This window comes from Mustela nivalis, assembly GCF_964662115.1.
Source record: "Mustela nivalis genome assembly, chromosome: 19".
NCBI lineage: Eukaryota > Metazoa > Chordata > Mammalia > Carnivora > Mustelidae > Mustela > Mustela nivalis.
Genome location: NC_139038.1, coordinates 9,553,377 through 9,573,898, shown reverse-complemented (window position 1 = coordinate 9,573,898; position 20,522 = coordinate 9,553,377). Strand labels below are relative to the sequence as shown.

The window sequence follows — 20,522 nt, the reverse complement described above, 5'->3', positions numbered from 1 at the left end:
AAAAAGCAAAGAATATACAATGGAGAAAGGATTACTTCTTCAATAAATAATGGTGTTGGGACTCGCCTGGGTGGCTCAGTTGGTGAAGCGACTACCTTTTGGCTTGGGTCATGATCCCGGAGTCTCAGGATAGAGTCCTGCATGGGGCTCCCAGCTCCATGGGGAGTCTGCTTCTCCCTCCGACCTTCTCCCCTCTCGTGCTCTCTCTCCCTCTCAAATAAACAAATAAAATCTTTAAAACCCAGACAGAGACATGCCAAAGGAAGAAACTGGATCACAGTCTTCTACCAGACACGAAAATAAACTCTTAAACTCTTTTAAACTCTTTTTACTCTTTTAAACTCTTAAAGACTCTTAAACTCTTTTTTTTAAAGATTTTATTTATTTATTTGTCAGAGAGAGAGAGAGCAAGAGCAAGCACAGGCAGAGGCAGGCAGAGTCAGAGGGAGAAGCAGGCTCCTTGCAGAGCAAGGAGCCCGATGTGGGACTCGATCCCAGGATGCTGGGATCATGACCTGAGCCGAAGGCAGCTGCTTAACCAACTGAGCCACCCAGGCGTCCCAAGACTCTTAAACTCTTAAAGACTTGAACATAAAGACCTGAAACTATAACACTCCTAGAAGAAAACATAGATAATAAGCTCCTTGACACCAATCTTGGTGATGAGTTTCTGGGTCTGACATCAAAGCAAAGACAGCAAAACCAAAAATAAACAATCAGGACTACATCAAACTAAAATCTTTTGCATTAACAAAAGAAACCATTAACAAAATGAGAAGGCAATCTACTCAGTGGGAGAAGATATTTGCAAATGGTATATCCTATAAGGGCTTAATAACCAAAATAAATGAAGAATTTGTACAACTTGGAGCCCTTGGCTGACTCAGTCAGTGGAGGAGACAACTCTTGATACCAGGGTCATGAGTTCGAGCCCCAACTTTGGATGGGGAGCCTACTTAAAAAGAAAAAAAAAAACTTCTGCAACTCAACACACACAAAAAATCTGATTTAAAAATGGGCAGAGGACCTGAATAGATAGTTTTCCAAACAAGATTACAGACAGTCAACAGACATGTGAAAAGATGTCCAACATCACCAATCATCAGGGAAATTCAATTCGAAACCACAATGAGATATCATCTCACACCAATCAGAATGGCCAGTATCGAAAGACAAGAAGCAATAATTGTGCGCAAGGACATGGAGAAAAGGAAACCCCGTGGTTTCCTTTCCATTGTTGGTGGAATGTGAATTCTTGCTGCCTCTATAAAAATCAGTAGGGAGTTTCTTCCAAAAACTAAATATAGAAGTACCATGTGATTCCGTAATTCCACTTCTGGGTACTCACCCAAGGAAAACAAAAAGACTAATTGGAAAAGATACAAGCATGCTTATGTTTATTGCCACATTATCTACCATAGCCAAGATATGGAAGCCACCTAAGTGTTCATTGATAGATGAATGGGTAATGATGTGTTACATATACTTAATGGAACATTACGGAGCCATAAAAAAGAAAGAAATCTTGACATTTGTATGACATGAATGGACCTGGAGGGTATAAGGCTAAATGAAATAAGTCAGATAGAGAAAGACAAATACTATACGAATTCACTTACATGTACAATCTAAAAAAATGAAATCAACCAACTCACCAACGAAACCATAAACAGAGGGGCGCCTGGGTGGCTCAGGGGATTAAAGCCTCTGCCTTCGGCTCAGGTCAAGATCCCAGGGTCCTGGGATCAAGCCCCACATCTACTTCCCTCTCTCTCTCTCTCTGCCTGCCTCTCTGCCTACTTGTGATCTCTCTCTCTGTCAAATAAATAAATAAAATCTTTAAAAATAAATAAATAGGGCACCTGGGTGGCTCAGTGGTTAAGCCACTGCCTTTGGCTCGGGTCATGATCTCAGGGTCCTGGGATCGAGTCCCGCATCGGGCTCTCTGCTCAGCGGGGAGCCTGCTTCCTCCTCTCTCTCTGTCTGCCTGCCTCTCTGCCTACTTGTGATTTCTCTCTGTCAAATAAATAAATAAAATCTTAAAAAATAAATAAATAAATACGATGGAATAATGAAACACTAATCACTGTACATAGCTTTACCCATTTCTTGCTTATTATTAGAGAGAAACTAAAGATATTTGGATCAATTGGTAAATATGTCTCATGTCACACTGAAACTTATACTATGAGAAATATATGTCTCTAGATATTATGAAACATATCCATAAAATTGTCAACCTAAAAAATACTGGTGTAGGGGCATCTGGGAGGCTCAGTCATTAAGCATCTGCCTTTAGCTTGGGTTGTGATCCCAAGGTCCTGGAAATGAGCCCTGCATCAGGCTCCCCACTCAGCGGGAGTCTGCTTCTCCCTCTGCCCCTCCCCCACTCGTGCTTGCATGCTTTCTCTCCAATAAATAAATAAATAATTTTTTAGACATTTTAGCAAAGCAGTCTTATAAGAGTTTATATGGTCAAATGCTATTCTTGCTACACTTAGGTAAATACCCGGGCCAAGCTGAATGCAAACAAATCCATTTCACTGTGATTATCTGGGAAAAATCATGGGGATAGTTGCAGAGAAAAATTACGTCTATACTTTTGTCGATATTAGATTCTTTTTTTTTAAAGATTTTATTTATTTATTGGACAGACAAGAGGTCACAAGTAGGCAGAGAGGCAGGCAGAGAGAGAGGAGGAAGCAGGCTCCCTGCGGAGCAGAGAGCCCGATGTGGGGCTCGATCCCAGGACCCTGAAATCATGACCTGAGCTGAAGGCAGAGGCTTTAGCCCACTGAGCCACCCAGGCGCTCCTTGATATTAGATTCTAATCCCATTAGTGTCTCTGAGGTTTTGTGATGGGCCTGTTAAATTGGACTGGACCCGAATTCTTCTAGTCTCCTTAAACATCTGGCCATGACCCTCCAAAAAATAACACTTCCAATTTTACTCCACCCTTCTGAGTTGGAATCTCGAGGACCGAAGACTGCCCTTGAACCTCCTTGGAAAAGGCCACGTGAGGTCCTCCTCACTGCAGGGACCTGAAGCTTGGGTACAGATCGCACAGCTACAGAAGACTCGCCTGACAGCTCGTCTGACATGAATGAAGGCTGGAGAGCCTCTGCATTGAATGACCAGGGAGAGAAGCAACTGACATCAATTTAGGTCGCTTGGGCCCAGGGTGCTTTGAACCTGAAATCCTTTCTTCTTCCCTTTCTTTCCTTGACTCTGGCCTTGGCCTGGAAAGATAACACCAACCTCCGAAACTCCCAGGCCATTGCTAAGGGGGATAACTCCGATTGATTGATTGATTGATTGAGGCAAGGGAGAAAGAGTGTATGCATGTGTTTATGGGGGCGGGAGAGGTAGAGCAAGGGGGAGAGAGAGAGAGAGAGAGAGTGAGCAAGAGAATCCTCCTAAGCAGGCTCTGTGCTCTTCACTCTGTCGAGGGTACTTGATCTCAGATCCGGAGTTCATGACCTGAGCTGAAATCAAGAGTCAGACACTTAACCGGCAGAGCTACCCAGGTGCCCCAACCTCTGGAATCTGGAACAGTTTTTTTTTTTTTTTTTGGCTAGAAGAAAACCTTGCCTAACTGATCCCTGGCCTTTTGATCTGTTTAGCTGGTTACTTTTAGGTTTGGGCTCCTGATTGAGGACCATTATATAAACTGGGTTTATTATTGTTATTATTTTTTTAATATTCTATTTATTTTTTTGAGTAAGAGAGAGTGAGAGCATGAGCAGGGGGAGGGGCAGAGGAAGAGGGAGTAGCAGACTCCCTGCTGGGCATGGAGCTGGACGTGGGGCTCCATCCCAGGACCCCAAGATCATGACCTGAGCTGAAGGCGGACGCTCTAATGACTGAGCCACCCAGGCACCCCTGGGTTTATTATTCTGCTCCTTGTTTGTTTTGTACCATCATTTTTAAGCCTTGCAACCATTGCCCATCAAACCTTTGCAGAAATGATGAACACAATGGGTGTTGCTGGCTCAAGGTTCAAGATGACCTCTAGCACTTACAACCTTGATAAGATAGAGACTCTAGATGGGAGATAACCCAAGAGCTCTTTCTGTTTACCCTTCCTTGTTACTGAAACACAGTCTTTAATGGCTTCCATCTGCTATACATTTTCCCTTCGACACGCAACATGACGGTTGGGAAAGGTCCTTCCCCCGAAGGACAAACCCACTAAATAGGGCAAGTCTGACTCTTGAACAGGGATGATTTCAAGAAAAGATCTTGATCAAAAGGGGGGGGAGTGTGAAAAAAAATAAAGGAAACCTCATTCATCAAAAAGGAAGCAGGGACAGGGACAGAGGGCTGGCTCAGTAGATCAAGTGTGGAACTCTTAATCTCAGGGTCGTGAGTTCAAGCCCCGCATTGGGCAAGGAGCCTATTTAAATTTTTAAAAAGGGAGTGGGAAGCCATGAAGCGGGGGACACTCACGCACCACCATTCACATAGACCCGCAAGGAGAAGGGGAGATGTCCTTTCTACCAGGCAACCACAGCCAGTAAGAAGCCACGGCCGCTTGGAGCTCATTTTCCTCTGATGAACTTTTGCTCGAAACAACCTTTCCCAGCTTCCTCCTTTCCTCTGTAGAAGGAGGTTTCTCTCGGTGCTCCCAACCTGCCCATGGTTCCCTCTAGTGTGCAGTTTCTCTATTCCAGAATAAATTCAATTGCTGTTCCCTAAGCTTCGTTGTTTACTTTTAAAGTTTGACAGCAGGTAGATAATATAGTTCTCAAAGATTTTATTTGTCTATCTTTTGGGGGGCGCGGGGCAGAGGGAGAATGAAAGAAAGACTTTCAGGGACGCCTGGGTGGCTCAGCTGGTTAAGCGGCTGCCTTCAGCTCAGGTCATGATCCCAGCGTCCTGGGATCGAGTCCCGCATCAGGCTTCTTGCTCAGCCGGGAGCCGGCTTCTCCCTCTGCCTCTGCCTACCACTCTGTCTGCTTGTGCTCACTCTCGCTCCTCTCCCCCTCTCTCTCTCTGACAAATAAATAAATAAATAAAATCTTAAAAAAAGAAAGAAAGAAAGAAAGACTTTCAAACAGATTGTCCACTGAGCTTGGACCCTGGCCGGGGGCTCAATCTCACCACCCCAAGACCATGACCCGAGCCAATACCAAGAGTCAGACGCTCAAATGACTGAGCCGCCCAGGCGCCCCAATATTTATGTTTATTGATGATTGATTGACCCCTAATGAGAAAGCACTACTAAATATGGAGACATTTTAATTACCCAGCACCAAAAGTTCAGGAGGGATTGCACAGAATTTAATTTTCTAAATAACACAAACTTACCTCTCTAAATAATATGAAAACATTTAATGGGCATTTTGCCAAAATATATCTCCCTGGCTTTTTTGGGGGGGTGGGGAGGAATACACAGAAACATAAGGCAGAATTCCACACCAGCATTGGTGCAGGGAACCAACCAAAAATATTGACTCCATTTCTCTCCTTTGGAGAAGATTCCTGTTTTACTGAATAAGAATGTTTAGGAGCAAATCGAAGCTTAACGGAAAAAAAAAATTGTTAGAATCTTTATTATAAACCTCCCTTCCTCCTCAGTCCCACAGAAACTTCTGCTGAAGAAAATCTCCAGGTTCCACCAAGGACAGCAGGGTCAAGAGCAGGGCCTAGGTGCCCTTGGGCTTAAAATCCTACAGTTTCCATCACTGCTGTTTTCTGAGTAAAGAAACGTATCTTCGCACCCATTTTTCCTTTGGCTGGGCACAGACTTTATGGCCTTTTTTGGTAGTGAATCTGTGGAAAGGAGAAGCTGACAGTCAATACAGAGAACTTTTGCTTCCTGTAGAGCTGGGAAGGGCGGGGGTCAGACCCTTGATTCACTTTCTCTCGCCCTTCTGCAGCTGTTAGAGCCTCCGTTCCCCCTTCTGGTCCTCGATTTCCCCTCTGCCCTGTTTTCCACTGGAGCCCAGGCTCCCAGGCCCACCTCCCCCAGGAAATAATTTCCAACAGCGTTAGTCCAAAGCATATAGCCTGGACCATCCCTCTTAATTCTTTTGTTTTAACATAGATGCTTTATGGAGATGTAATTCACATGCCGTGCGATTCACTCTTTTAAAGTGTATCCATGATAATTCATTGTTTTTTTTTAAAGGTTTAATTTATTTATTTGACAGACAGAGATCACACGTAGGCAGAGAGGCAGGCAGAGAGAGAGGAGGAAGCAGGCTCCCTGCAGAGCAGAGAGCCCGATGCGGGACTCGATCCCAGGACCCTGAGATCATGACCTGAGCCGAAGGCAGAGGCTTTAACCGACTGAGCCACCCAGGTGCCCCCCACCATTCATTTTAGAACATTAGCCTGACCACTCCCCTCCCACCAAAAGTCTTTATTATTTTTGATTCATAGAATCATAGCATGTCAGGTCTTCAAGCAAAAACACGTGGTCAAAGGCTGTCGTGCTGTTCCATTCTTAATCACGTTATCATGCGTTGTTGGCCACCGCGGTTTATATCGGATTCCCACATTCCTTACGGCACTGTGCACTCATGAAGAGTGAGGGTCCTGCCTGATACCCTGAGTGTCCTCCAGCCCCAGATGTGATGAAAGACTTAATCAGGGTGCTCTAGCCTAGAGCAGCTCACAGGGCCCAGCAGTATTTACGGGGTGGGGGGTGCTCTAAGGCTGGTCCCATGCTAGGGAGAAGAGCCAAAATGATACGGGGTGCCTGGGTGGTTCAGTCATTAAGCGGCTGCCTTCAGCTCAGGTCATGATCCCGGGGTCCTGGGATCGAGCCCCACATTGGGCTCCCTGCTCAGCAGGAAGCCTGCTTCTCCTTCTCCCAATCTCCCTGCTTGTGCTCCCTCTCTCTCTCTCTGTCTCTCTGTCAAATAAATAAATAAAATCTTAAAAAAAAAAAAAGATGGGAAAATGGGGGAGAAACAGGACTTTGTGAACCTTTGAGATTTCTTCGACATCATTGAACGATGGGGATTTGTGCCCCCTCCCCTCGAATTAAGGCCAACCTTAGGGACCGGTTGGCCAGTAGGTTGCGGCAGAGCTGATGCTGTGTGACCTCATAGGCTACATCACAGAAGGTTCACTGGCACACTTATACTGGAGCTTTGAACCAGCTTGTAAGGAGGGCCCCAGCTCAACCACACATTGTGGAAGCCCAAAGTGGCCCCAAAGAGAGACGCTGTTCCATCTCGTCCCCAAAGAGAGATGCCAACTCCAGCTCCATCTGTCTCTACCCCTACAACAGATGCCACGCCGGACCATCCGGCCAAGCCCTGCCGAAAGTCCTGTCCCACAGAGATGGGAAAGTGATCACTGTTGTATGAACCGCTGAGTTTTGGTGTTGGTCCGTCACACAGTGACTGATAACTGATGTTGGCCTCTCCCTTTCCCTTTACAAATGAGGAAACTTGACTTGCCAAAGGTCACATAGCTTGTAAGCGACAGAGCCACCGCTTTGAGCCCAGCTCAGGGCTCTTTGCAAAGCGTTACAAGCTGACATCTGAAAAGCCCCAGAAAGCTTTAAATCGAGACACCAAGGAGAACTCGCCTCTGAGCCCCGGAGGGTGCGTCTCCACAACTGGACACTCAGGCGTCCCTTTCCTGTTCCTATCTCAGAACAATGACATTCAGGTCTGCCACGGGAGCCCCTTCTCTCTGCTGCTGCACCATGCTCTGCTGTTCGGGGAACCCCACGCCCTTGGGAGCAGGAACCAGCCCTTCCCCGCGTGTTTGCATTTAAAGATAGCTTCCAACTGGCAATCGTCCCCTGTGGGCAGGCACAGCGCCAAAGACTTAGCCTGTGATATCTCGTTTAGTCCTGCCGAGGCCCTGGGTCCTCTCTCCCACTACTGACGAGCCCGGCATGACTTGGCTCCTGTCCTCCTGTCCATCCGTAGGCGACATGTTCCTCCGACACACCTGCGGCTCTCTGCCCGGCACATCCCTGTTCCACTTTGGAACAACACCATTCCCACTTATCCTTAGCGGGGGAGTCTCCGTGCACACGCCGCGTCCTCTGGGAGACCTTCCCCCCAACCAAATTAGGTCCTCGTGGGACTGGGATGGAGGCTCGCAGAATATACCAACCCAAAATATGCCACTTTGGCAGAAGCATTATTTTGAACTAAAGACACTTCAAAAACAAACAAACAAAAACCCCAGCAAGTGCTAGAAGGGTGTTCCGACTTCCTCTTTTCCCCCTGAAAGCAGGAAATAGAATTCCCATGTGAAAGGTATCCTTCTTGGACCAGGAGGAAAGAAATATCCCTATTGCCAGAGATAGGAAGTCAAAGCCAAGAGAATTCTTTACCAACAGACCTTGTTAAGGTAAGTCTCACTGTCCCGTACAGCCTACCTTAGAGATGTTAGCCATATTTCCACAATCCACTCTCTCTGTGCAAGCTAGCTTAAAAGCACTTGGGTTTTGCCACTCCTTTGGGTTTTCATTTTCCTATGGGGGGGTCCCGTGTCCATGTAAACATGTGTGTGCCTTTTCCTTTTTTCTGTTAATCTCTCTTGAGTCAGTCTCCTTCTCAGGCTACCCCGGAGCTCCTAAGAGGGCAGAGATCAAGTACTACCTCCCCATAAGACGATTTCCCTCCTGCTCTCTTTATCTTGGTGCTGCGTGTGTGTGTGTGTGTGTGTGTGTGTGTGTGTGTGAGTGTTGGGGGGGGGTCAGCCCTGCCCAGCACCCAGGCACTAAAATTGCTCGTGGGGACCCTGAAAGTCCAAATAAGAAATACTCACATCACAGCCTGCTGGGGGCAGCTGTTCCTGGTGAGGTGATAGGAATGCACCGACTTCCAGGGAAGGATCTTGTGGCTGTATTTGAAGCAGCAGAACTTGGCTATATCACTGCCACCTAAAAAAACAGGGAGAGGAAGGAGCTAGGAGGGGGGTACCCTTTCCTTCTCTGCACAGCCCGCCCAAGGGAAGGGAGTAGGACATCTCCATACGTGTGGCTACTCCAGAATGGACACTGAGAATGAAGATCAGGAGAAGAAAGCCAATGGGAAAGCTCTTCATGGTGCTGCAAGCCGGGCCCTCCATAGCCTTCTCCCAAATTCCTCCTGACTCCACCTGACCCCCTTTTATAGGGCTAAGTCGTCCCCTAAGAGATTTCCAGAGAAATTTGTGGTTGAGAACAAGAGCAGCTTTTTCGACCCTATAGTGGAGAAGCAACCTGATACCTTTGGAGGAAGATTGAAAGGAAAGGAAAAGCCATCTGAGGGAAGGGGAGGAGCCAGCACACCATTGGGAGTTTCTGCCCCAGGGTTTTTGTCCGAACCAATGCTTGGTTGTTTGAAAAGCAAAAGTGGAGGAAATGAAATAATGGTTCTCCAGAACTGACTCAAAATACCTTAGAACACAGTGGATTTCCTGGATTGATTTCTGGCTCTCGACCAAAACTTTATTTGCTTTTTAAGCACAGGTTATCTCTCTCTTTTGTAAAGATTTAATTTATTGATTTGAGAGAGAGAGGGAGAGAGAGCATGAGAGGGGGAGGGGTCAGAGGGGGTAGAGTTAGAGGGAGAAGCAGACTTCCTGGTGAGTAGGGGCTCAATCCTGGGACTCTGGGATCATGACCTGAGCCTACATCAGACACTCAACTGACTGAGCCCCCTTGGCGCCCCAGCATGGCTTATCTCTTGATGATGCATGGACGGTCTCAGGACATGATCGATTGTAGAGCAGCCTGGTCACAACAACAAAGGTTCAAGAACAAGGCTCTGGTACCTGTCCTATCTTCTCAGTGCCACCCATCCTGCAACCCTTGGTGCCAGAGCTTTTGGGGGCCCTTAGAGCTATCTCCTCTGGTTTAGAGGGTCCCAAACCTGGCAGAACATCACAATTGCCTGGGGCCTGGAAAAAAAAAAAAAAAGAAAGAAAACCCCCAAAGATATTCTCTGTTCCTGCTTTGTACCTCCTGGGTCAGGGTCTTTGGGAAAGACACCCAGAAATCTACATTTTAGCCAGATTTGACTAAAATGGGGAAAAAGTATTCTAGAGTGGGGCTGTGAATTTCACCAAGTCTCAGGAAGGGGTAGAGTTGGACTCTCAGATCTGTATCTACCACCAACCACCCCACCCATCCGATAATGCTCCGTTGGGGCTTTAAAAATTTGAGTTTAAGGCAAAAAAAAAAAAAAAAGAAATCCACTAACCATCTAGAACCACAGACTTTTTAAGAGCTAAAACAGCACCACCCCCTCTCCCAGCACCTCAGTCTTCCAGACTATTCTGACTTGGTTCTGAACTCACTGTTGACCTTGACTCAATCCAAGGCAGATCTGACTTTGACACAATTCTTTTAGGTTCTTTTTAAAATATCGCTGAAATCTGTATTTCCATTGCCTCTGCTCTGTTCAAAAATGCCTACTTTCTCTTCTTTTGGAAGAGGAGCAAATCGAGGTCTTGGCAGATTTGAAGACCACCGTTTTCATTTGGGTTCCCCTAAAACAGGTGCTGAGACAAGGACCCCAGCGTAAGGAATTTGTGAAGGTGGTAATTCCAGAAGACACCGGTTGGGGAGAGCAGACAGGAAGCGGGAAAGGGAGAGCACCGACATAGGGGTGGGGAGGTTAAGCAAGTTACTGCCTTGGGCCGCTGAAGCTTGGTAGCTCTGAGGGGCTCGGGGACCCATGCAGGACAAACCTGAGTCGGCCCGACTGTGGGATGAGGAAGTGGGGATATTAACCCTCCACCTCTCTTCATGTCTTTGGTTGAGGGCGGGATCCCGCATTTCTGTCTTGTCCTACAACCACACTGAGTGCTCCGTGATGAGGGTAACAGCCCTCAGGCAGGGGCAGGTGTCCTCCATAAGCAGCCTTTGACTCACAGAAGTGAGAGATAAGGGGTTATGAATGGGGCTCCAATGGCACCTGCTACCATTATTATATTTGTCCTTGAATATTCTCTCTTGCAGGTTAAGTCTCCCCACCCACGCCTTCAGTTGGCCCCACACCGTCCCTCACCACCACCACACACCAGTTCCCGCTTCAATAGCTCCCGTGTGCTGGCGATCCAAAGGTTTCATAGACGGAACACAATAGACACTAACCATGAGGGGCTGACAGAGATTTGATCAGTTGCACTATAGTTGGAATTTGGAACTTTTCTTCATTAAAAGGAACCAATAAGAGAGTGAAAAGGTGAGGGGTTGGGTAGATTTTTGCCACATGCCTATATTAGGTTGAAGAGTGTCTCCCCCAAATTCATGGTACTTTGGAACTTTGGAATGTGATCTTATTTGAAAAACAGGGTCTTTGCAGCTGTAATTAGTTAAGAGGAGGTCATACTTGGATTGGGATAGGCTCCTGTGATATTGTGGTTTATAATAAATATATATTTGGTCTATAACCCTTGGCACGCAGCTCCTAAAACCTTCATAAATTTCTTTCCTTTTTAAATTTATTTGAGAGAGAGAGAGAGAGAGAGAGCAGGGAAGGGGCAGAGGGAGAGGGAGAGACTGAAGCAGACCCCCCGCTGAGTGCAGAGACCGAGGCAGGGTTCAGTCTCACAACCCTGCGGTCACCACCTAAGTTGAAACCAAGAGTCAGAGGCCACCCAGGTGCCCCAAACCCATGTAATTTTCTAAGCCGGGAGAGCAATGGGAACATCTTTTGTTTCTAATATTTGGTCTTTTGTCCTCAGTTCTTGAAATAGCTCCAGAACAATACAGATGAAAGGGAGCATCTTATCACACATAACCTGCCCCTTCCAACCACAGTGTATTGATGTTAACGCAGTGATTTTTGAAAAGCCCCCAGATAAAACCACTGGGAGGGAACGGGTTATGTATGGCAAGGGTGGGGGCGGGGAGAGCTAAGTGGTTAGAAGACTAGAACTTTCAGCCCCACTGCCCCATCTCTGGGGAGGGGAGAGGGGCTGGAGGTTGATTTAATCCCAGTGTCCAATGACTTCATTAATTATGCCTTCATAATGGAGCCTCCCCCCAAATCCCCAAAGGGCAGGGTTCGGAGGGCTTTAGGGTTGGAGCACGTGTAGGTGTTGGCAGAGTGGCGCCCCCCCACCCCCGAGGGCTCGGAAGCTCTGCACCCTCTGCAATACCTTGCGCTCTACATCTCTTCCGTCAGGCTGTTCCCGGATAGTATCCTTATAGAATAAATTGGTAATCTAACCACCAAATCTAGTTTTCCTGAGTTCCATGAGCTGCTCTAGCCAATCATGAATCCCAAGGAGGTGGGGGGGGGGGTCACGGGAACCTCCAATCCACCACCAGGTCAGAAGCGCAGGTGACGACCTGAACTTGCCATTGGCCGCCGGCGTGGGGGAGGGGCAGTCTCGTAGGGCCAAGCCCTTAACCCATGGGCGCTGAGGCTGGTAGGGTCAGGATTGAGCCCAGCTGGTGTCTGATAATTGCCTGGGGTAAGGAAATCCCACATCTGACATCCGAAATGCAGCATTGAGAGGGAAGTATTGTAGGGAGTAGAGGTAAAGCAGAAGACTTGTTTCCCTTTCGGCTCTAAACCCAGTGACTGCTGTCCCTATAAGAAGGCCAAGGGAGGAGACACAGAGACACTCAGGGAGGGAGACGTCCATGTGAGGACAGAGGCAGAGACCAGTGTGATACCCTCACAAGTCAGAGGGAGCCTGGCCCTGCCAACACCTTGATTTCAGACACCCAGCCTCCAGAACCACGAGAGGACAGACGTCCGTTGTTTTACGCCACCCAGTTTGGGGTAATTTGTTCAGGACGCTCTAAGGCACTAAGACAACATATTTCTATAAAAGGACTGGAACTCAGAATATTAAAAAAAAAAAAAAACCTATAAATCCAAAAAAAGATGACATAATAGAGAAATGGCTGAAACTTGAACACTTTCTGAAGGAGGAAACCCCAATGATGAATGAAAGAGGCCTCATACTATTAGTTCTGAGAGAAATGCAGATTTAAACCACAATACAAATCTGCTCATGCCCCAGGAGATGGCTCACAGGAAACAGATGAAAAATATCAAGAGCCAGTGAGGACATGGCCCCTGGAAACATACCATGGTGGGAGTGGCAAAAAATGGGCGGTATTTACTAATGTTGAACGTACCTGTTCTCTATAACCCGGCAATTCTACGCCTAGGATTTGAAACATACTGATCGGAAAAGGGTGCATGTGGGTCTCAGTTGGTTAAGCAACTGCCTTCGGCTCAGATCATGATCCCGGAGTCCTGGGATCAAGTGCCGCATTGGGCTCCCAGCTCCATGGGGAGTCTGCTTCTCCCTCTGACCTTCTCCCCTCTCATGCTCTCTCTCTCTTTCTCTCTGAAAGAAATAAAATCTTAAAAAAAAAAAAAAAAGAGAGAGATGAGTACATGTGTTTGCCCAAAGACATTGTTCCTCATAATCCCAAACTGGAAGTTACGCAAGTATCTGTCAACGGTGCAGTGGAAAATTAATTGTGGTTTGTTAACACCGTCCACTGAAGAATAATGAGAATGGACTATGGTTACATGTATCATGCTGAGGAAGAGAAGCCTGATGTGAAAGACAAATGTGCTCGGATCCCATGGGCGTAGACTACCAATGAATCAGAGCCAACCCATAATCATGGCGGCCAGAAGGGTGGTTACCTTTAGGAAATAGCCAGTGGTAAGCGAGGCCCGAGGGGAGTTCTGAGGGAGACTGATACTCTCTGGGTACTGGTGCACCTTTTTATCTCGTGAAAATTGGTTGAACTGTCCCTGTATGGATTTACGTACTTTTCAGTATGTCAATACATTCGTGAAGGAGAAGAAAGCAATATGGCGGATGAATTAGTGAATCCTGACCCCTGCTCTATTCCCCACCAGCCTCTTCTCTACGTTGAAGCCCGCGCCCCACCCCCACCCTCCAGCCTGCTGGCTGGGCTCCCACCACGGGTGTATGGATCTCTCAGAACCCTCCATCCCATGTGGTTCCCAAGGTGTGGACTGTAATCCGCATTTCCCACTACTCTGGGCAGACTTCCAGAACCAGGTCTACCACTCTGTTGTCACTCTTTTGGTCTGTGCCTCTAGGCTCACCTTCCCTAGCTGAGTTGCCTCTCCTGGATTCCCCTCATTATAGACCGAATTGTGTTTCCTAATCCCCAGTGTAACTGTATTTGGATAAAAGACCCTTAAAGGGGTAGTTAAGGGGAGGGGTGGAGCCCTGATCCAATAGGACCGGCGTCCTTGTGAGAAGAGCCTGCACGCCAAGAAGAGAAGCCTCGGGAGAAACCAGCCCCGCTGACACCTCGATCTTGGCCTTCTAGCCCCAGAACTGTAAGAAATAGATGCCTGTTATCTAAAACCCCCATCTGTGGCATTCCTTGTGGGTTCTCCCAGAAGCAGATCCTGAGGCAAGGATTTGAGGGCAAACAATGTATTTTGGAGGAATCACAAGAAATACCAGCAGAGGTCTGGAGGACTCCGAGAGAAGGGAAGGCAGCCAGTGAAGGAAAGGCGCCTTGCAGAGCGGGTTACCACTGCCCGCAACCCTGGCTCCATCCCACTGGAGACTTTTAGATGTAAGTTAGAGTCGCAGCAACAGAGCAGAGGGAGCTGGGCCGTTCCACCTCCTCTTCCCAGGGCCGCTGACCTTGGGTCCTTGGACCTCACGTGGAGGACCTCGGGCACATGTGGATGGAGGACGGGGTGGGCATGGTGGGAACAGAAGGGTGAGGGCCGAGGGGATGCGGGCTGAGCACTGCACGTACCCCCTACGTGAGAACAGAAAATCCCTCCTCTGGGGGCAGAACGCCGCGTTCCGTGTCGGCAAAGACTCCACCCTCCAGGTCTGTGACTCATGTCATCTCTTCCGGGAAGCCTTCCTCCATCCTTCCTTCGGAGCCGGAGCGGGCGGCTGTCCTCCGGCTCCACACCGTACAGGGTTGAATGGCGTCTGGGACTTCCCACACACATCAGCTTACCTGGCTGCCTGCCTTCTTGGACGGTGAGTTCTTTTCATTCATTTCTTCACTGAATCATTCATTCAACAGATTTTTTTTTTAAAGATGTTATTTATGAGAGAGAGAGTGTATGTGTGTGTGTGTGTATGAGAAAGCACACAGCAGGGGAGAGGGGCAGAAGGAGAGAGGCAGAGGGAGAAGGGAGAAGCAGGCTCCCCACTGAGCAGGGAGCCTGAGGCGAGGCTCGATCCCAGGACCCTGGGATCATGACCTGAGCCAAAGGCAGAGGCTTAACCGACTGAGCCACCCAGGTGCCCCAACAGATTTTTTTTTTCTGCTCTCCGAGCTGTCCTAGATGCTGAGATCCAGAGGTAGACGAGACAGATGTGGTCCCTACTTGTATATGTTCCAGTGGAGGGAAAAGACATCAAGCAGAAAACAATTACCCAATAAATATGAATTATACCCGGGGCGTGTACTTTGAAGGAGAAGCATAGGGGGCTTTAGAAATGTACATTGAGGGAATCTGAATGAAGCCAAGGGGTCAGAAGAGCCTTCCTTTAAGGAAAGTGACTGTTGCACTTAGCCTCAAAGGACAACGTGCTGGTTATTCTCCGTTTGCCCCCGACGACTCATCATCAAGGAGTCAAGAAAGATTCTCATTTGTCTTCATAAGCTTTTGGCACAGAGTCTGGAATCCATTTATGCAACAGATGTTTGCTGGGTCCTCTCCAGGAGTCCAGGCACTGCCCAAGACTCTGCAGATACAAAGTTGAGTGAAACGGAAATGTGCCCTCTGCCTACGGTCCTGGACATCAGGGAGAGGCCGGAAGGGGACCCAGTGTGGGCGGACGGTTTCCCCAGAGCTGGGCAACTCCCTGCAGGCTGTAGGTACCCTCTTCGTTCGGGTCTGATCGAAGCAGTGTGGAGTCAAGCAAAGAAAAACACGCCTCCTGGAATCGGAGAAGACAAACCCGTTTTCTGTTCGTGGGTTACCCGTTCGTTGCTCCATTTATCGCCAGAGCCGTCCTGCGAGGGAGGTTTTATCACGCCAACTCTGTCCATCCAAGGGACCCGAGATCCCAAGAGGAGAGGGCATTTGTTCAAGGTCACACGGCCAGCAGGTGGCGGAGCCAAGTTTCAAAGCCAAGTCTGTCTCATGCCTGTGCCTTCTTCTGCCTCGAGGAGCCTTTTAGGGTTCTGACCCCTGCCCCCCTGCTCCCTCCCCGAGAAAGGGACTCAAGGTTAGCCTGCTCCAGATTCTGTCCTGGAGCCGAAACTACCCTACCACGAAGGGAGACTATCAAAGGACGAACAATGTCTGGGTAGATAAGTCAGGGCACCTGCCAAGGCTGCAAGAGTGGGCACGCTTTCAAAGAACGGGTGTGAAAAGGGAAATGAAAACAGTCTCATGATTCACAATGTCTTAAATATCAAAACAGACCTCGGCTTAGTGGGGGAAGGCAGCTCTTCCTGGTTCGGAGGCCCACGAGAAGTTTCTCCTGGTCCACAGCAGGGGTCTCTGGGCGCTCCCAGTGGCCTGGCCATATATCTGCAGCGTCTGCCCAAGGTGTCCATATTCCGCAGGGTTTTTGCTGCTCAAAGCCAGGAGAATGATGGGATTTCTAGGGAATGCCAGTTACAGGATGTCTTTTCTTGGGTCCAGAAAACGTAGAGGCCAGAAAGGCATGACCTGAGCGTGGCAAAGCAACGGCAGCCGAAGGACCGATGGGTTGCGTGGGAGCAAAGCAGAAAGGGGAGCCGGGGAGTGTAGGGGGCAGGCTGAGCCTTCAGGGGGTCCTCTCGCTGGCCTGTGTGCGCTGAGCTGGTAAGACACCCCCCTCCCCAGTTTCAGGAGGTGAAAATCTTCAAGTCAGAACGAGGGTGTTCCTGGAATCGATTAGACCTATCATTCTTGGAAGTTAGATAACTCGTCACAGAGAGGTTCAACCCAGAGAAACAAAGCCACAGAATTCTGCGGAACAAGTAGCTTTGCAAGATCTAAAAGCGGATTCTGGCAAAACATCTCTCCCTCTGCCAACCAGTCACTCCAGGCAGGTCTGTTTCCAAGAAGGAAGTAGGGATGGGGAAGATTGAGAAGCCGCCTTTCTAGAAGCACCGATCTGCTGGGGGTAGGGACTGCCGTCACCCATGCACTGTTGTCCCAACAGGTGGATGGGGTCTTCCCGAGCCCAGGAGGAAGGCTGGCTGGTTGGGGAGAGAAGAGAAATCAGTTGGGGGGAGAGGAAGGAGCTCTCTCTCCTTCCTCTAGGAGGGAAGGGGGTAGAGGGAAGAGCTGAAACTTGGAAAATTCAAAGGCTTTGAACAAATATAAGACATAATGACATCCCCACCTTAATTTTTCCACTGCAGCCAACACCTGAAAGCAGAAGCAACTGAGACCATAGAACTTCATAATAATCTCAGGTGTATATGTCTATGTATATATTGCAAAAATCGTCATTCAAGTAAGTTACTATCCGTCCCCACGCCTAGTTACAATTCTTTCCTTGCACTTTGTTTTCTCCTAGCAACTTTCAAACGGGAGACTCAGTTTCATTAACTCCAGCTCCCGTGCTGCGCCTGGGATCCCCAGGACTTACTCATCGTATAACGGGAAGTCTGTACCTTTCGACCACCCACACGCATTTTAAGCGCCCACCCCACCCCACCTGCCTCTGGCAACCACCCATCTGTTCTCGGTCTCTGTGAGTTCTTTGCTTTTTTCCTAAAGATTCCACAGTTGGGCTCTTGTGGACATTGCTGCTGTGAACATTGGGGTGCAGGTGCCCCTTCTTTTCGCTACATCTGTATCTTTGGGGGTAAATACCCAGTAGTGAAATTGCTGGGTCATAGGGCAGCTTAATTTTCAATGTCTTGAGGAACCTCCATACTGTTTTCCAAAGTGGCTGCACCGGCTTGCCTTCCACCAACAGTGCGGAAGGGTTCCCCTTTCTCCGCATCCTCACCGACACTTGTCTCCTGTCTTGTTAATTTTATCATTCTGACTGGTGACAGGTGGTATCTCCCTGTGGTTCTGATTTGTATTTCCCTGATGCCGAGTGATGTTGAACATTTTCTCACGTGTCTGTGGGGTGATTGAGCACTGGCTGTCACACACAACTGATGAATCATTGGACATTACATCAAAATCCAATGATGTACGCTGTGTTGGCTAATTGAACATTAAAAAAAAAAAAAAGATTCCACATATCAAGGAGATCATACAGTATTTGTCTCTTCCTGCCTAATTTACTCCACTTTGCACCGTGCTCTTGAGGTCCCTTTGTGCTAGCACAAATGGTAGCATTTTTTATGGCTGGATTAGGTTCCATTGCATATATAGAATCTATTTTCTTCATCCATCCGTGGACTCTCAGGTTGCGTCCGTATCTTGGTCCTTGTGAATTAAGGCTGCAGCAAACGTAGGGACATGCCTGTCTTTTCAAGTTCAGTGTTTGCTGGATCATATGGTAGCTCTATTTTTATTTTTTTCCTAAAGATGTTATTTATTTATTTGAGAGGGAGAGAATGAGAGAGAGAGAGAGCACGAGAGGGAGAGGTCAGAGGGAGAAGCAGGCTCCCCACGAAGCAGGGATCCCGATGCGGGACTCGATCCCAGGACTCCAGGATCACGACCAGAGCTGAAGGCAGTCAGTCACTCAACCAACTGAGCCACCCAGGTGCCCCTGGTACCTCTATTTTTCATTCTTTGAGGGTCCTCCATACCGTTTCCCAGAGTGGGTGCACAGATTTGGACAACTTTTTAAAAAAGACTGCAGATTTCCCAGTGGCATTCCAGTAAGAGCCTAGGTCACCGTGTGTGGGGTGGGGTCCAGGAATCTGGATTTAAAGCTTCCCAGCAGATTCACAGCCCAGCGAGGATGGAGAACGGCTGGTAGGTGTCTCTGTCTCTTTCCCACCCCTTGGCCTCAAGGCCTCAAATGCTCCCTTCCTGTTCTGCTCTTGGGTTACAATAGAACCTTTTGACATACCAGCTGTGTGCTTAGCAAAGAGCTTTTCACTCAATTTTAATGAATCATAACAGGTTTTTCTGGGGGCAGGGTGCTCTCCGAAACACAGGTCAACTCTGCCCTAACATGGCCACAGATTAAACCCAGCTCCACGGCCAGCTCCTACCACACCCTCCATCTCCGGAATGTCTCCTTCCCAAGAGAGCTTGAGAGAGAATGTGGGGGGACTCGGTGTCATTGTGCTGGTGGCCTATCCAGAGGTAGGGCAGGGCAGGAGGGTATTATGTCATCATGTAAAACTGGTCATCTGGGGAATACGTCCCATGTGCCTTCCTGAGTCCTTACCATCAACCCATGAGATAAACCCTTCTACTATGCCCATTTTACAGAGGTGCAAAGTGAGGCCAGAGTATACAACTTCCCTGTGGAAATAAACAAAGACCACCCAGATGAAGACAAAGACGTTCTCCATTCAGAGCTTGCTACAGCAAGAGAGGCAGCCACTCTCACTCGTGTTTGGCAGAGACTCCCAGACAGACCAGGGACTGAGGGGAGCCCCAGAGTGGCCAAAAGGGAAGGCTCAGGTATGCTCTCGTTGGAGGGGTTGGCCTGGAGAAAGAAGCATCTTGGTGTGTTTGATTTGGGAATAGAGTTGGCTCTCTCTGGTTGGTCCTGAGTTGGAAAAGGCAGGGAAAAACCAGGAAGCTGGCCGTCTCCAGCCAAGTTGTGCTGTTCTGGGCTGGTGGTTGCCAGGACCTTGGGTCAGATTCTGTTGTCATCTACGGTCTGGTCATTGTTGGTTTGCATCTCGGCCTCTCATCCCTGAAGGCTCCAGCTCTCGTCCATCCCTACAGATACGCTCTTCTCACTGGAGGGGAATCTCGGTCACCGTTCGGAGGGCAACTCTGTGCTAAGGACTGCTGCACACCCCCGTCGACCCACACCAGAACGTCCCCTCCTTTGAACTGATAGCCCTACTCTTAGTTCTGCTTCGAAGCGGAGTTACAAGAACCTCGAGATCAGCCGCACACTGAATGTCTCTGGCCACGCCTTCTGGGGGGCTCTGCAGACTCCGTGTCTGAAGGCTCCTTTGGAGCCGAGGAAGGCTGCTCTGCTCCCCATCCCCCTACAGAACCCGCACGCAGTGACCAACAGAGCGAGCAGGACTGTGATGCTGAGGAGGTGGGTCTCACACCACTTTCCAGAAACTTCAGCTCAAATTGCTCTCTGCCTGGTGAGAGCAAGGCTCCTTTCCTTTGCCATATATCACCGCCCCACCTCCCTCCAGTGCATAATCTTGGCTCTCAAATCTTCCTTTTGCAGTCTGCTTCCGGGGAAAGCGCCCATGTGAAAACGGCTTATTGTCCCCATTTTACAGATGAGAGAAACTGAGTCTCAGAGAACTTAAGTGACATACGTCAAGGTCGTGCAGCTTAGGAGCTGGGATTGGTACTAAACCCTCACTGCTCTTGATTTGTGTGTGTGTGTGTGTGTGTGTGTGTGTAATTTTCTCCTAGTTCTCTGAAGCCATTCATTTCATAGCCTTGTGCAATAATGTGCTTGTTTGAAAAGTTTCTAAAAATGTAATTGAACCCAGCTGTGCATGAATGGTTTACAAAGTTCACATCAGTACTTCCAAGGGCAGGCCAAGATCACTGCCAGCA

General features: G+C 48.4%; 1 protein-coding gene and 1 long non-coding RNA gene across 3 annotated transcripts; one reads left to right on the top strand and one right to left on the bottom strand.

Annotated features, from left to right (window-relative positions):
* Nucleotides 1–5,261: 5,261 nt before the first annotated feature.
* CCL26 (C-C motif chemokine ligand 26) lies at nt 5,262–9,203 on the bottom strand. The gene is made up of 3 exons (XM_082713944.1): nt 8,955–9,203; nt 8,746–8,860; nt 5,262–5,775 (listed from the first exon to the last, which is right to left on the bottom strand). The coding sequence occupies exons 1-3, from the start codon at nt 9,046–9,048 to the stop codon at nt 5,685–5,687; spliced, it is 300 nt and encodes a 99-aa protein (XP_082570070.1). The 5' UTR covers nt 9,049–9,203; the 3' UTR covers nt 5,262–5,684.
* A 5,510-nt stretch (nt 9,204–14,713) lies between these two features.
* Nucleotides 14,714–20,444, top strand: LOC309854608. 2 transcript variants are annotated; one of them, XR_014306314.1, is made up of 5 exons: nt 14,714–14,928; nt 19,248–19,442; nt 19,713–19,742; nt 19,843–20,092; nt 20,182–20,444. It is a non-coding gene; the product is annotated as an uncharacterized lncRNA (long non-coding RNA). The 2 variants fall into 2 exon arrangements; XR_014306315.1 differs by lacking the exon at nt 20,182–20,444 and having other exon boundaries at nt 19,843–20,136.
* The last annotated feature ends 78 nt before the right edge of the window (nt 20,445–20,522 follow it).